The sequence below is a fragment of the Galleria mellonella genome, unplaced genomic scaffold (genome assembly GCF_026898425.1).
Source record: "Galleria mellonella isolate WM207_F2 unplaced genomic scaffold, CSIRO_AGI_GalMel_v1 utg38, whole genome shotgun sequence".
NCBI lineage: Eukaryota > Metazoa > Arthropoda > Insecta > Lepidoptera > Pyralidae > Galleria > Galleria mellonella.
The window spans coordinates 9241555-9259600 of NW_026442090.1; the positions used below are offsets into that span (position 1 = coordinate 9241555).

At 29.4% G+C, this 18046-nt stretch overlaps 1 protein-coding gene across 4 annotated transcripts in view; it reads left to right on the forward strand.

Annotated features, from left to right (window-relative positions):
- Positions 1-17234, forward strand: part of LOC113522961 (gamma-aminobutyric acid type B receptor subunit 1) — a 212579-nt gene extending 195345 nt beyond the window's left edge. For 2 of the 4 annotated variants that reach the window (XM_052897777.1, XM_052897778.1), the window contains 5 exons: positions 1151-1391; positions 2067-2274; positions 3291-3547; positions 5526-5663; positions 9581-11036. In XM_052897777.1, coding sequence (XP_052753737.1) covers positions 1151-1391; positions 2067-2274; positions 3291-3547; positions 5526-5663; positions 9581-9802 — 1066 coding nt within the window. In that variant the 3' untranslated portion in view covers positions 9803-11036. Of the gene's footprint in view, positions 1-1150; positions 1392-2066; positions 2275-3290; positions 3548-5525; positions 5664-9580; positions 11037-14425 lie in introns of those variants that run through there. The other 2 variants (XM_052897779.1, XM_052897780.1) reach the window with 2 other exon arrangements.
- The last annotated feature ends 812 nt before the right edge of the window (positions 17235-18046 follow it).

Below are 18046 nucleotides of genomic sequence, written 5' to 3' on the forward strand. Positions count from 1 at the left end.
GCCACATATTTATAAACCGGTCAACCGCCAAAAACTCATAACTAACATTGACTAAATTTTATAGAAATCACGGAAAACATCCAACTTCTTAAATTACACCAATTAATTATGATGAAACCAAAAAGTTAATTAATTATTTTTAATATCACTTATCAATATACCAAGGTAAAATTTCTCTATACAACATAAAAATATTTCCTTTTATATTGTAATTATTTTAAATATAAATGTTTTATAAATGTTAATTAGAAAATATTGGTGGTTTACCATCAATAAGTTACCTACAGATAAAATGAACGTTGATAGTAAGAATGCGACCAACCACTACAATATATATCTTCGATATTACGCATCAAAGGACTAAAACAATTATGTAATATAATTACTAGGTATCATTACCTACTTACACGCAATGGTATATCTGTTGGTTCGACATAGAACAAATTTGTTCAATTAACATCTGCTTTTGAACTGTTATGAACTATTCAGTTATTAATTAAATTGACACAAGGCATCTTCTATATAATTTCGTAGTTTGAACTCTATTAACAGTTAGTTGTCAAGCGTTGTTTACATGAAAATTGTGACGACGTCATTCCCTATGCCATAGACATAAATTATATTATATATTATAAATAAATAGATATCACAGGTACTATACTTAATCTATTGTATCTAAGTGTAACAAACAAACTCACTCTTAATACATGTAAAATTTAAATTTAACTTCACACGTCGATATGTTTCAAAGTTGACTGTCGTCACTTGAAGAATATAGGTAATAAAGTACAAACCATAACATTTTGTAACTTTATATGATATTAAATGTTACATTTCTGAAAAGATATATCTCTGAACATTGAAAATGAAGAGATTTCACACACACACACACACACACACACACACACACACACACACACACACATATATACATACATATATATATATATATATATATATATATATACTTAGACAAAGTATTTATATGTATATGTGTGTATGCGTGCATTCGTGTGTATATAAGTGTGTGTGTTTGTACAACATAATACTAAAATATACATAAATATAAATCTTATATTACAAATTTAATATTTTCGTGAATTTTATTTGCAACTTATATAATAAATTGTGTTGTGTATATTTTTAATAGGGTTATACAATGGTCACACCCAGCATGCAACACGGTGATGTTATGTGGGTGTTGCATATGTTTGAGTGCAGCGGTGGCTTTGGGAGTAGATGGTCGCTGGGTGCAGCCCCAACATTTCTCTGGCCTCTGCGCTGCAAGAGCGTGGTTACTAGCAACTGGTTTCTCCATGGCGTATGGTGCTCTATTTACCAAAGTTTGGCGAGTACACAGACATACCACAAAACCGAAAGTTGAAACAAAGGTACAGTCAATAATATATAATAAATACTCTACAGACAAAGTCGACTCAAAGTAATAAAGAGTTTCTTCGTTTTACCTTGACTGATATCTTATTTGTTGTATATGAAATTACTTACTCTTTGAAATTATTTCTTAAGTGCTAACCAGATGTTTGTATGTTCAAAAGAAGTTGTTAAAGTTCCCAACTGTCCTTTTTTTTATTTAAATAATACCATAAATAGTAAAGCAAACAAAAAAGCCCAAGACTCCCAAAACTGTGCGAAATTTAAATTATAAAACTTAAATTACTACCATAGAACATAATTTGAGCGGAGTCAAATACTTGGCATAAAAAATAAACTACATGATTACATCTCCTCTACTCAAAGGATGTCTGGAAGAGATTGCTTTAGCGATTAAACCGCCTTTTGCACTCCTAAGTGTTATATATATTTATCTTTGTATTATTCTTTAAGTAGTGCTATAAAGAGTAAATAAATAAATTAATTATTATACATCATATATTTAAAAAAAAATTAAGAATATTTTTACAACAGCTTGATTATAAACCTTTACACGTCATGTCTTATTTTTTTATGGCGTTTTTCTATATATCGATGGCTTAGTAGTTATATTTTGTTTACTGTAGCTTGCAATTACATTTTACAAATAATTTATATGAGTTTAACTTTCTTAGAAACGCATGCACGGTTGGAAACTGTATACAATGGTGGGCGGGCTTCTGGTGGTGGACGCTGCGTTACTAACCGCGTGGCAGCTACGAGACCCGCTCCAGCGGCGAGTCGAAATATTCCCTTTAGAAGCGCCGCGACATCACGACGATGACGTCCACATACGGCCAGAATTAGAACACTGCGAGAGCGAACACAACACCGTGTGGCTAGGTTTGTTACTATTACTCATATTAAACATATATAGCTATTTATGAAACCATTTCGCAATTTAAACTAAGATTTATCCCTCAAACTAGTATCACAGTATAAAAAACTTTAACTATATTAGTGAGCTAGTGACTTATCAGTAGGTGTCGCAAATAAAATGCTACGTACAATATATTGGGGATAGTACATATATATACCTATATTGACATAGTTGTCTTGTACCAAAAACAACAAATTCTTCTTATAAAACTTCATACTTTATTGGTACAGTATTAAATAGAATATGATATGATATCGATCTGTTCCTCATCGCCCTAAACCTTACAGGGTAGACAGAGAGAACCGAATACCAAAAACCTTTATTTCTTGCTCATCCATTTTCGTAACTCCTCTTGTTTGGAAGTTATGGAAACTCTTGACCTAAATAATCCATCTGATCGTTATATGTCAATACCATAATAACTATATTCTTCCTGTTTCATGTTGTATTCTTTAATGTACATGATTATCGAGTGTTTAAATAAAGAAACCAATATACCACGATACGAAAGTTAAAAAATTCGGCTACCAGAGTAAGCCCAGAATAAATAGATAGAGAACCCTATAATTACTAGATAAATCGTAATGCTATCTCAGGGAAAATCTCCAAAATTATATTTCACAATTAATATACCAGCGTCTAATATTAAGTATGCCTAATATTAAATAGACATTCTGTTCAATACTAATTCTTACTTAACCTTATTCAATTTGACGGATTATTAGAATATCTTCTAAAATCTACCTATACAAATAAGAAACAAGAGCAACTGTTATGAAGGATGAGCTTTAATATGAGGTAATTTAAAGTCCCATAAACAATAAATTACATTTTACAAATCTCTCTCTACAGAGTCCACAGCGACTCATTTGCGTCCATAAAGTTGTGGAACGGAATTTTAAAAAGTTCTATAACATCGTTAATGGCAGCTGCTTTTTTTCATTATGTCGTTTGACGTTAATTTCGATTTTTGTTGTAGGTGTTATGTACGGATATAAGGGGCTTGTGTTGGTATTTGGTTTGTTCCTGGCATACGAGACACGATCAGTGAAAGTGAGGCAAATAAATGACTCGCGATACGTGGGCATGAGTATCTACAACGTCGTGGTTCTGTGTTTAATCACTGGACCTGTTACTCTGGTTATTGCGAGTCAGCAAGACGCAGCCTTCGCTTTCGTCTCCCTGGCCATAGTCTTTTGTTGCTTTCTTAGCATGGCTCTGATATTTATCCCAAAGGTAAGTCTTAATTATTCTAGCTTACAATATTATAATTTAATATTTCAGCTATGTTAGGCAAACCAAGCATCAATGTATCTCTAAATCTATACTAATTGTGTATGTAGAAATCAAATCAATGATAAATGTTAAAATTATTTAAAATAGCGCCTTCAAATTTCAAACTAAGCGCAGCTTTTGCTATGGTTATTAAATAAGTAACAAACATACTAAAACATATTTTCTTTCTTAAATGCATATTTGAATAATAATATAAAATAGCCAAATCGATACAAACGGGATCGAATCTACAAACATTGGAAGGTATTATACATTAGAACTATTATACCCTGCAAGTCGGCGCATATAAAAATCTTTAATGACAAAGGATAAATCCGTGAGAATATATTAGTTCATCGTATGATATTAATAATATCAATCAATTGTTTGCTAGTTTGGATATATAACTTAACGTATATATTAATCTACTTGACACAATTTAGCTACGGGTATATTATTATAATAAAAAAGAAAAAGAGTAAAATATGTTTACGTCATATCTCATTAAAATTATCATGTATGCAGTGTAATATCATAAGCATATAAATATTTTAGTTAATAAAATAAATAGTACGTTGTACTTGCTAATGTAATTGCAAACATACAAAGCGTGAAAAGCTCAGGAATCTAGATAAAAACTTGATGGCCGTTTAACATTATTTAATATAAGGGTCTGAATTTTTGCATTTGTTTTTATGTCACTTCAAGATTTTCACTATGGAGTCAAATCTATAACAAGAACGGAAATTAATTTCAGTTCTTGTTATTTAAGTTCAATTGTTACTTTTGAACCTATACTGTTGTTTGCATTTAATAACTTTAACCATAATGATGAATTTCTTAACATTTTCGCAAACCATCATCGTATTAGTAGCACCTTAGTATTAATAGTAGTAATATAGTATACTACTTAATTTACCACATGAAACCGGCGTAAAGTGGGCCAGAGTGACCCATTGCTTATTTCGTTTATTCCTTTCTCGTGAGTATAGTAAAAGGGGACTAAGGGAATTTAATGATCGAGGGATAGGTAGCAGCATTCCTTTAAGCCGTATAGTCCCGGCATAGAATAAGCCACCCCTTCTTTTCCTGTGCGTGTCGTTAGAGGCGACTAAGAGAAGGCGAGGCATGGGCAGCAGCGTCCTTCTTAAAATATCTCCAAAGCCTAACTGCGGTAACTAACCCGCCTGGCAAGCGTGGCAACATCTCTGTATTTTCAATCACATGTTCGGATCCTTTAAAAATTATTGTCACTCGCTTCGCATTTCGGAGAGCACGTAGACGATGTCAACTAAGCCATGTCAGAAGCTTTCTTATATAACGAAAGCCGCCTGGAAAATCTTGACACCAGAAGACGACACTCTCACATGACTAGTAGTGGCACAAATAATATAATACTATACAAAATGATTCATTTCTTAGTATGCCTATCTACGAACCTATATGTAGACTAAAATAAATAATTTTCTTACTACTATTGAAAAAATGTAAATAAAACTATGCCATTTCTGTAAGGAAAACAATAAAGAATATTTACAAAAAATATCAGACTAGATAATTCAAACTGATTTCATTAGGCAGCCCGTGTGATGCCACTAAAAGTGATTTACCACAAAAGTTCCTTCAGGTTAAACGCCTTTGCAGTGTAAGATATAAGACATTTACAGTTGATTTCACATAATTAACGGTTTTGTGAATCACTGGTTTATAGAGATAAGAATATTTCATTTCTTGCGGGTTTTATTATAGGACCCGTTTTTGTACTTTCATAGCCAATATAATAATATTAATTTACGTAATGAAGGTATAAAATATTACCTTTTTAATATTAATAATTAACTTAGATAATAAATCATTAAATAACTATGTGTACAAAAAATAATTTCTAAAGTTATAATAAATAAATATACTTATAAATAAATCAATCATATACCTTTAGGTGATAGAGGTGATCCGCCACCCAACGGAGAGAGCTGAAAGCGGCCGAGGATCTGGTTCTGGATCAGCGCCAGCTGATGAGGAGCGGTATCGGGAGCTCGTGAAGGAGAATGAGGAACTGCAGAAGCTCATCGCACAGGTGCCATTTTATAAAAATAGAACCCCAAACTCTATTATTTTCTATTTGCGAGAAATCTTTTTAGTAGATGACTAGTATCATAGGAGTAACTCGTATAACTTACAAGAGTTACAGCTTACATGTTCAAAATTTCTAGACCAACATTTTCCAGTATGTGTGGATAGATCTATCAGGGCATTCAACTTTATATAAAAAAAAATAATTAACTGCCATTAATAATATTATATCCATAGATTATAATTATATCAGAATAATATTGTGTCATTACACCTACCAATTTAAACCAATTTTTATGAGGGATAGTTTCAAACTTAAAACGGACAAAGAATGAAGTGACGTCATATTAATTCCAGTAAGTAAATTCTACTAATAGCAATATTAAGTACTCAAATTAAATTATGTTTACATGCAGTTTAACAAATGAACTTGATAAAATTCGCTATAGTTAACTCTATATACTGTCCATATTTTCATTAAAACTGCTCGGAAAAATAAAAATGTTGGTACGGTTAGTGGTTACGTAACGTTACACAACTAATTTAATTACGTTCCAGACTCCAGTGTTTCAAAAACATACTTTAAAATTTCCTATTACATTTTTCACATCGTAGATAATATTTCAAACACCATTAGTGAAATTATCATTAAATAATTGTTAAACAACATAATATATATTATACAAGTATTACTACCCTTGTCTAATTTTTATAATTGGGATAAAGCAAGGTAAGAGCACAATATTATTTCTTATTAAAGGTTTAATTTGTCGATTTACGATTAGGTAAATTATAATGTTATTAATACAAAAGCAAAAAAAAAACATCATCGCTACTATTCGACATAAACACCAATAAAAAAACATCAACAATAGCAAATAAGACTACAACAAATTATAGTGGACCTATGATTATAAATATAAGACTCTATCTCAATTAAAATAGCAACGAAACACTGTGTTACTAAGTCGCATTTTTTACACGAACGGTGATTCAATATTTGAAAGCCGATTACAGAATCAATGTTTCACGTACAATTAATGTAAAAAGATTTCAGAATTCATGAATAATTGGGACAAAATTTGTGTACTTCCGTATTTTTAAAGCTCGATTGTTATAATGGTATATTATAAATTTTTATGTGGAACGTGACCTATTAAAAAGACACATACTCGTATATAGATAATATTTTTCTTCTAACATTCTCAATTCCCTAATTTTTTTTGTGTGCATGTTACGCAATATCTTTGCTAATTCTGAACTTAATTTGATTTTGATAAATTTTTTTTTTTACTTTATTTTGTCACTATCGGAGTAACTATTATTATTTTTGCATATACTTATTGTCACGAATGTGTTTATTTATTTATTTAACACAAAAATCCACAGCTCTTAAAAAACAACTTACATGCCAAGTCTCTTATAAATAAGCCAATAACGGATTTTATTTATATAAATGGAAATTATAATTCTAAAGCAAGGTAGGTAAGTTAAAGTGGGTGCAAGTAATGTAAGTGCATGTATGAAAAAAACTATGTATAATAATGACTGTCTATAAGGTCAGGTTAATTAATTGATTGTGTTTGTTTTTATCCTCTAATAGAGATGAATAGCTTTCTATGCTTATGTCATAAATTCATAATATATTGTTGCATTGTTGTGACTTCGGTAATTGACATAACAGCAAGCAAACATTTCGTTTCATTATAATATTTTAACAATGCCTAAAATAATAATTAATAAAAACATCAACATAATACTTTGCTTACATTACAATACTCTGTGGAGGTACATTCTGTTTTACATGCAGCGTTAGCTACATTTACTTTGTCATTTACTCAGGTAACTCGCAAAAGTGTTTTTACGTTAATGAAAAGCTTTCGGGCTCATACCTGTTTTTATAGCCGGAAAATAAATTCTCGTTTCAAAAAGCATTTTTTGTCCATTTTATTTGTACTTTTTATATACCTAAATGCTGATTTTAACTTTTAATAATACTTCTTAGCTCGTAATATCGGGTACCTAATATTTCTTTATACAATTGTCTTCTAAGAAGACCAAGTTTTTTGTTTTAATTTAGAGATCTATTTTTTTGTGTGTAATACATGATATCTTCAAATATGCACATTTTTAAGAACAAAGAGTTTTTATTTATTTAGTATTTATTTTATTTAGTAATTTGTTTTTGTTTCATAATATATAAATTTTACATACAACTCTTAAATAAAAAACGTGGAAAGTTATAATCTACTAGATATAGTCTACTACAATTATATAGGTATAGAGAACAAAATGTATACCATTTTCATATATTTAAGTAATATAAACGGCTTAATAATTCACGTAAGAGAGTGATATTTATAGTTATACCTGCCTATATTGATTAGGTACAAAACCTAATCAATATAGATAGGTAAGTATAAATTGAAAAGAACTTATTTTACTTATTTTTAATAACTGCTTAGTATATCTTTCGTCAGAGAAACATTTTATGTTATTGAGTGAGGCAATAAAAGCATTAGTCTGAATATATACGTAGTATAATATGCTATCTACACATTTTATTCAGACGCTTCGAAGGAAGATTAATGTCACTCTGATAACAGTGTCGTGAACAAGTATCAATGAAATCTAGAAAAATCTAATGGCACAGTAATATCAGATTTTTCATCGCCAATTATCAAAGAAAAAAAGATTACATTTTTCGAGTAAATATATATGTAAATCTTTTTTGTATTTTTACTTTTACCTACTGAGAGCAGTTGTTGGAGGGAACAATAACGAGTACGATAGGTACTCGTTATTATTTCCTCCAAACTTATTTCCTTGTACGTATATATGTTCTAATTTTAGGAAAAAAGGATTTAACTGATCCATCAACGCACAGGCTACACCGCCAGGACTAAAAACTGAAAAATTTTTATATAATATTAGTTTCGGCATGTTAGCATACACTAAAACTTGTAATGAAATATAATAGGCACCAAGTGAGTAAAAAAAACATGTAGAGATAACAATAAAAACAAATGGAAATTATCAGTAACTAAGCTGTTGTAACAACATATATAGTTATTTACCTGAGATAACAAGACACAATAGTTTTTACACCGCACCGGCGTAACTATTATAATATTATCTGTGGTACCGGTCTCAACTTCTATGCCAGTACGATAGAAATGAAAATATATTTACAATCGAGTTTGCATTATACTCTACAACTATGGTAAATATCAAACTTACCTTAAAATCGCAAACTGTGTAATAAAGCGTGTAATATAAGACATTTTGGTATAAACTGCCTCCTATACGTACATAAACAAATATCCTAGTAGGGATGTATATATACTCTTTCGAAAATCAAAATATTAGAATAATAATTTGTTTCCCTTTGTTACACTTTTCTATTACATAAACAATACAAATTAAAAACAAGCGACCCACATATTTGACGTAGTAGCTTGCTGTTCCGTTCTCAACCTCAAATTTTCCGCAGCTGACAAAATATTTGAATGTACAAGAAGAGTTTTTGTTTCAACTTTGGGTTCCATATCATTACTTTACCCGCGGCAAAGGAAAACAAAATTGGATTAATCTGCCTAATATTCGTAACCATAATATTTTTGTTACGCGTAACTCAGATATTGTACATTTACTTAATAAAATCTCACGATATTACTGAAATTATACAACTGAATAAATTAAATATTGTTACCTGAATCTCATTAAAATGTCGGCGTTGTAGAACAACAACGAATCTGCAATATAACATGAATTGCGGATTGTGGACGTTCTACGAAATTATACTTACTCATTATGACAATAAAATTATATTATATAAGATATTTATTTTAAGAAAGTACTTCTTTATACAATACAACGGAAATGTAATATAAAAATGTAGAATAATATAAATATTTTCAGAAAGAAGAGCGGATTCGGGTGCTGAAACAGAAACTAGCAGAGCGAGAAGCGGCGGCCGCAGACGGCGTGACGCAAGGTACGGGAGGCGGCGGGGTTGGGGGCGGCGGCGGCGTGCTGGCCGATCTTGCCACCGCCACCTCTGACTATGGCACCTCCACTAATTATACTCGCTCATCGCGTGCGTCAGTGTCTGATCTTGATTTTTCTGAAAGCTACTTGTAATGCTGTTAAAAAAAATTTATAATCAAACTCCATATTAATTGGTGTGTACGTATTTTACATTATATTCCGCGCTCCTATGTAATTTGAAAATTCTGTTATTTTTTTACCTTTTTTCTTATTAGGAAAACCCAATTTTTAATCAATACTTCCAGTATTTAAGCTCACTGAGCTCAAAATACTTAAATGAAAATTAATATTAAAATTTATTTTAAATAAAAGTTTCTTTCTTCAACCCCAACTAACATTTTTTGGACTTATCATACTTCAGTAAGCTCCAACAAAATATTATTTACTTCCAAAATAGCAAATATTAATGAAATACATTCATTTTACCCCACGTGCGTGATGTGCTGTGTTATTTCTCGAATCACCAAATTTGTTTATACATTAATTTTCATAACAGATATTTTATTACACAATGCTATATTGTTATAGATTCTACTCAAAATTGTTACCGCAATTATTTTAATATTTGAAAACATGTCCAATAATATTTTTTTCTTTTATATACAGATGTGTATGTAACAAAATAATATAGCATTGTGTAATAACATTGTCAACAATAGCATTGTCAAGTAAACACACAGTTAACTCAGTGAAACAAAAAGCCTATAATTTTAACCCCATTGGTGGATAAATATATAGAAAATAAATGTATACTAGGCCTTATATTTTGATTCGCCGCTAATTTCATTCTGTTAGTATTAATTTACTTACAAGTTTTAGTAAGTCTATATGAAAATCGTCATTATGATTGCGAGGATAATTATTTTTATATTTGCATGTACCAGTTACTGTTTCTTACAATTAAATTTATTTATTATGCTAATTAGAATACCTCGAAAATTTTTTGTTGGTTTATGTTAAAAATTACTATTTGAAGTAAATTACTACCAGATTTTAGAAATGCAATTAGCTATTTAATATAGCCTTCATTATAAATGACTTTACAAAACCTGATTTACTAGGTTTTTAAAATTTTATACTACAATTCCATCACTAAAAGTTAAAATTTAATGGCTCTGAATATATAAAAGTAGGCATTGAGATATACTAGTATACAGACAATCAAAACATTGCTATTTTATTTAATCGGTTTAACAAAATAACATGATATGATAAGTTTATTATCTTTATCCATACTATAATAACATTATAAATGTGAAAGTGAGTTTATTTATTTGTTTGTTTGTCATTCCTTAATGCCTTAATAAATTAATCATTTAATATTTAACTTAACTTAATCATTAAAATAAATTCCTATGAAATTTGATAAACCTGTACTTTATGAGATCACGGTTACGTGGTCGTAGTCGGTAGTAAAAACATTATTACATGTATTAACATAGTTATTATTTTTTATTTCAATCTGAATAGAATTGAACAATTAACAGCTGAGATGATGATTGTAATCTTAATTCTTCTGTGCACCGATATAAGGAGTCGATTAATAATTGTTATACATAATAAATTAATTTACTAAAATAGTAAAAATCCCAAGACCTATCCCAATTATGGATCCTTCGACCCGCGATATAAAGAGAGAATGCATTTAGAATAGCTATAAGCAGAGTATGTGCAAGCAGTTTGCATAGCTCTAACTGCTTCCACACCTACGGCCATAGCATTTCACAATGCTGTAAATGCTTTAAATAAATTTAGACAAGTCACATATTACATAATAAAAGCAAAAAAATTAGATTGTAAGAGGAAAAATGAATACCGATAACATCTACCGAATTAGAAAATCCTCGTTATTTATTTCAATATTATACGAGTAGATAGTTATTAAAATGATTATGGATAATAGGTGCATCGTTATCTTCAATTCGTTTCCCGCCCCGCTAATGCCACATAGGTTCTGGCCTAATTCTCTATTCTACCTCACACGTACCTTCTGTTATGATTGCACAATTGTATGTCGTTATGTCTAAATATACCTATAAATTCCTACTAGACTGATTTAGTGTTACTGCTAGCTATATATTATGAGATCTACTCATAAATGTTTCTACGTATTCATTTGTAATAAACAATTATATATATATATATATATATATATATATATATATATATATATATATATATATATATATATATATATATATATATATATATATATATATATATATATATATATATATATATATATATATATATATATATATATAAATGTAGCCTGTACTATCCATCCTAAAATAGTTATAGCTTTAATTTAGTCTGTTTCTATTCTGCAGACATATTATTAAGTATCGCTACAACGATTGATCTTTATGCATTTCAAACCATAATTAATAAAACACAAATGTCTTCAAATTAACACATTTATATTTTAATGGCACCAGTTGAATAAATTTTTAGATAGTATTTAAGCTCAATGTTGCCGTTATCGATTCTTTGAACTACGTCGATTTTGTAGAATAAGTATTTAAAATTATTTGTAACTATATTGATCTTTTTTTCATGAAATTGTTAAATTTATTTATTTTATCCTTAGTGGCAAAGCAGTTTTATGAAATTCATGCAGTCAAATCTCGTTATAACGCACATTCTTATGTGTCGTTTTGTTAATGTGTTTATAAAATGCTATTAATATTAGTTTTAGATGATTTCATCCAAAATACACAAACACAAACAGTACCTACTTTTTTCTTAATCTTAAAGAGTGTAATGGGGAGAAAAAGATCATTGCAACAAAGAAACTAATATTGAAGCCGTGTAACATTTAACTTTGGAAATAATAAACACATGTGTACCTGTGGTTAGTATGTAATGTAAGTAGTTTGAAGATGTTGTCCACCCCGTAGTTACTCCCTATGTAACTAACAACTTATTTGTGTCACTTTCAAGATGTGGAATACGATCGTGTATGCGCATATACCTTTTTTTATGAATATGAATATAGTAAACTGCATGTCTACAATATTAATAGTCTTATATACAGGATAGAAAAACGAACAAAGCATGGAAGAGGAGTACTTTAAATACTGAAGTCAATAATAATAAAAGAGAAATAAAAAAGTTATAATAATTGCCTTATCGTTTGATACAATTTAGATATTATTATTTTTATTTAATAGAAGAATATTTTCTTTGAGTAAAAGCTATTCTTTTCACTTCTTAGAATGGTAAACAGATTGACGTCCTCCTGATAGAATCCTCCGTCGCCTATAGACATGAGCAGCACCATGGACATAACAGTGTATACTGTTTCGCCCATAATACCCCACATGGGTTGCCATTCCTGAGGAACTTGAAACATTTTGGAATATTGTTATTGGAATTGTAGTAATATTATACTCATTAATGTAAATATGTAAAAAAACAGCTAAATGGCTTAGAAATTAATTTGTACACATATGAAAAAGTAGTAATGCCACCAGATCTAATATACTTTGGCAATTAGAATTATGTTGTCTTATATACTCTTCCTCCAGGTCATTTTGTTCTCCTTGAATAAACTCCAAAAAGACATTGTGTGACTCTATCACTCAATTGCCTTTGCTACATTGCTTAAATCTTTCCAAAACTTCAATATAAATGAAGCATGAGCTTCTGTGAACAGTTTTATTAAATCAAAGCATACACAATCGTTTTTCTATGTCTAGCAATGCATGATTTCCTCACACACATACACTGCACTGTACCCCAAAAAATTGTCACTGTTTCCCCTACGTTACTTAAAATTTGTGCTGGCACTCATTGGTAATTAACGAGGTTTTTAATAAACCAAAATAATACAGTGGCCTAGGTACATAATAGTCATTATTATTAAGCATTATAGCGAATACTGACGTCATAAATTTTAATATCAATACTATTATTTATTATTAGAAATAAATAAATAAACAGAGAAAAACTATGATTGTTAATCGATATTTATTGAACACGCTCTACGGTTATAAAATATGAAATCATAACTAAGTAGCTATATTGACAAATATATTCATTGCGTTGGGGAAATCCAATAAAATGCTGAGTAACGAGATTTCCTTGCATGAATGTTATTCCCGTATATATTTTAAAATTGCTTATTTTATTTTACTTTATTAATGTACATTCAGTACAGTAGTACATTCTCGTTTCTTTGATAAAAATTATATAAAAAGCCTTAAGGCTCATTTACGTTAACATCTTAAATATATCAATAATAAACTGACAAGGTTTTTGCCAAAGGCTTGAAACTTCTGTTTTCTTTTTTCCTTTTTTCTCTAAAAATATAGTTGCGTAGCTTAATAAGCAAATAATATGAAAACACTATATAAATAATAGTCTTTAGGAAAGAACCAAAGTCTCTACGAAATAAACACAGTAATGTCTCTGCGTATATCATAATAATAAAACAAACAATATTTACACCAAGCATATCCATTTAATGTAATTTCCCCAGTTTTATTAAAGAAAACATATATTAATAATACGAATAAAACGTTGGATTGCGGTTTGCTTATTATGTTTTAATGGTAATAATATTGTATTGCGTTACGCTTTGATGTTTAATTGTGTTTGCTTGGTTTTGTTAATTATTTAATTTACCTAGCTGTAGATAAGAAAATTAAAGAATCGGGAATAAAGGAATGTATATACCATATTTATTTATCAAATGTTCTTTTTCTCTCACAGATGTTCAGGATGAACACATCTGATCGCCCAAGGCAATCTTCGGTAGACGCGTAGAATAACGTAGTATATAATTTAATGTTGACTAGATTCTGATGAACAGCGCTGTAGTGAGTTTCTTTATATTAACTATAAGAGATAAAAGTGTTCTTATACGATTAGAAAACTTGGTAATTACATAAATATAAAGTAATTCCAAAATGAAAAGTTAGATGTATTTATTTGGTCACGTTATTCAATCTAAAATTTATAAAGTTACCCACCTAAGTGATCTGGCAAAACTAGTTTTGTTTATGTTTAGATATCTATCAGAAATTTATGTATTTTATGTAGGTGTTGGTACGCACATGCAGCTTGAAGTCATGTAGTTATTTTAACTGATGCAAAACTAATGCGAAATATTGTTAAATGTTTATGATTCTCAGTGTTAGTTACTTTATATAATGAATTCTATTTTATGGTTAAATTTGATATTTTTTTGTTAGAAACTGTTATCTTCTTGAAATTAGATAGATTTTGAATGAAATCAATTAATAGAAAATTACATATTAAATAAATTAGCTATATTTCCACTTAGCTGGTGTAAATTGTATGCCTCATACGAATCACTAGCATAGTCTAACAAATTTTCCGACTCCTTGTTATTATTGTGTTATATTCGCATTTTCTTAGCATTTCAAATTAATTCTTTTACATATCACAAACGAACAAAGAAGAAAATGCAAAAATTGTATGCAAATACGAATACCCATGTACATAACTCGATTTATTCATATATGATAATATACAAAATTCTTACTGGACATAAAATTAATTGTGGCTCAATTTCAGTGATATTGGATGCCAAACAATGTGTAAATATACAAACTTTACAATTCATGCAAAATATTTTAATTGTCCATTAACTAAAATAATTTCTATTTAACAAAATTTTTAAAATAGATCCGCCATCTGTTATTAACTATTATACAAAAGATCTAGTTAGATTATACAGATGTTACAGCACTGCCAATTGATTAATGTAATTAAGTAGTTGAAATATTGTACCTACCTAAGTGACAAATTTAGACCTAGACGTTATTACTGTTAGATTATTCAATAGCATTTATTTTCACTATTGGCACATGATTCATTGTAATAAAGACTTCATTTAAGTTACGCAAAGTACATTTAATATCGATCCACACTTGGATATTTAAATTTAAATAATTTTATTTATTGAAATTCAAAACAAATACATCTAAAACTTACATTAAATTATATAACAATGTATTTATTAATTTTGAAGGCACAAATTATATATATATATATATATATATATATATATATATATATATTTGCTCAATGTTTCACTATTTTGAATGCCCGTCCATGATACTCGACATTTACTTTGCATTAATCCAAGTGTGAATCGAAGCCACCCTAATCTAAACAAGTACAAACCAGAGAGCGAATAAGGACACAATGACAAGCTTGTTCCATACGTCATTATATTTCTGTACACAAAATAAACCAGCACACTCGCGGTATAGTTGTTTCCGAATCTGTTTTTGGCTTGTGTTCAAATCGCCTCACGGTTTTATATCTGACTATAAAAGGAAGGCTTCGTCCAGACAACACAGCTTCGACCGGGGCTGCGTGTTGGATAAATTTTAATGTTTTCCCAAAACCTTACGTTTATTTTTAAACCAATATTTTTTGTAATACGTAAAATAAACATACAAATCTTTTAACAACATTAAATGATTAAAGTTAAACAAATCATACATGATTTAGACTGAGTAACTAAGAATATTCTTAAATCTTTACATGATCCGACAATATAGGATTATAAGAGTCATATTCTAGTGTTTCGTATAATTTGCCTTACCTACAATTTCATCCTATTAATATTTATGCACAATCCGTCTTTTCTTTATAATGAGATGGTAAGTCACTATCACTATAAATTATTTCACAACAAAATTATCCAAATCGAGCAGTATATTACAATGTACATATCCATTGAAACCTGCACTAAATAATCGTTAATTTGTTTGTAATTGAAATATATCATTCGCGTTCGGCCTTAGTCAAAGATTTGACTGCATAGAATTAATGATGGACGAAACGATTGTCACAATTATTGTTGTAATAAGTAATACATACTCATTTAAACTGATCTAAAGTTTAAAGTTAAACAATGTATATATATGCGTGGATTCTGGTGCCCGAATTTCCGAATAGTAAAACTACGTAGTGATAGTCAACAGATCCCAAGAACGGTTCGATTGTGGTGACGCGATACTGCCTGATGCGATATTTAACCGCAAACCTCAACAAATGAGAAAGTTGGCAAATTATGGGTATACGATAAGCCTTGGGATCCCACTTTATTTAAATCAATATGTATCAAATTTTCAAACATAAACTAATGTCTTAGATTTTAAGATCATTACAACACGATACAACTTTATTAATTTAGATCAGTGAATGTTAAAAGAGTATGATATAACTTAACGTTGTATATATTGTTTCTTAAAGATTAAAAATACATTATAGAAAATCGTTGACATTCTAAATTTTATTACATTTGAAATCAGAATTGATTTTAAGTTCCCGTCAATGGAGAAGGTTTGAGTTTCGCGCATGTCTTCATTGAGGGGACTGTACATTTAGCTAGTTTATATAGATTGTTAGTAAAATCAAATTTATTGTAAGCTTCATAATTGGTCGGTTACTTCCTTGTGATCTGTACGTTTGGTTGTATTGAACGTTTCACCGAAGTCATCACTGTGTAAATAAAGAGTCATCGAATGATCTGAATGTAAAATATCGTTTTATTATTGATTTTCTCCTTCTCATTTCTCCTATCATATTATATCTATGCCTACATCGATAACTTCGATCATCCTACTAAATAGATAACGCCTGACGTACAAAAATAGAACTTAAATATGACAGACTGTCTGAAAAGAACAACTATTTAATCTCGTAATATTTCGTTTATATTTGTATAAATATATGTAGGACGTATTTAAGAAAAATTACATAAGTAGTATTAGTAGTCCTAATAAGAGCAATAATAGTCAAAAAACTTTTGAATTTTTTGTCAGTCTTTCTATCTGTCTGTATGTTTGTTTGGGTATCATACACCAAACTGTATGTATTTTTCACAATGCAGAAAATTACTTGTGAATGCAATCTACCAGCGATTGCGAAAGAAAATGGTCAAAGATGAGTCGTAAACTCAGACTTTTGGCACATTTACATACACTAAAGAAAATTTGAAGGATATTAGGGAGAACGAGCATTTTCTTACTTAGTTTTATGGAAGTCTTGGTGAGTAAAAATATGCTTACGACTGTTATTCCTGATAAATGTTATTTGACTACTTTAGTACACAGACATCTCTTGACTATAAGATACCATTATGATTAATGTTAGACTCGACATGCCACATAAGAGGTATGTTTGTAAATAATACTAATATTTGATATGTTTAAATACTTATTATAAATTCATTATATTTCTGTATATAATGTCGAAGCGTACTACAATTTGCGTAGTTTTTGATTCCAAAGAATTTATGGTTAAGAAAAATATAAGGAATTAAATATTTTGCTCCATAAAAAATAACAGTTA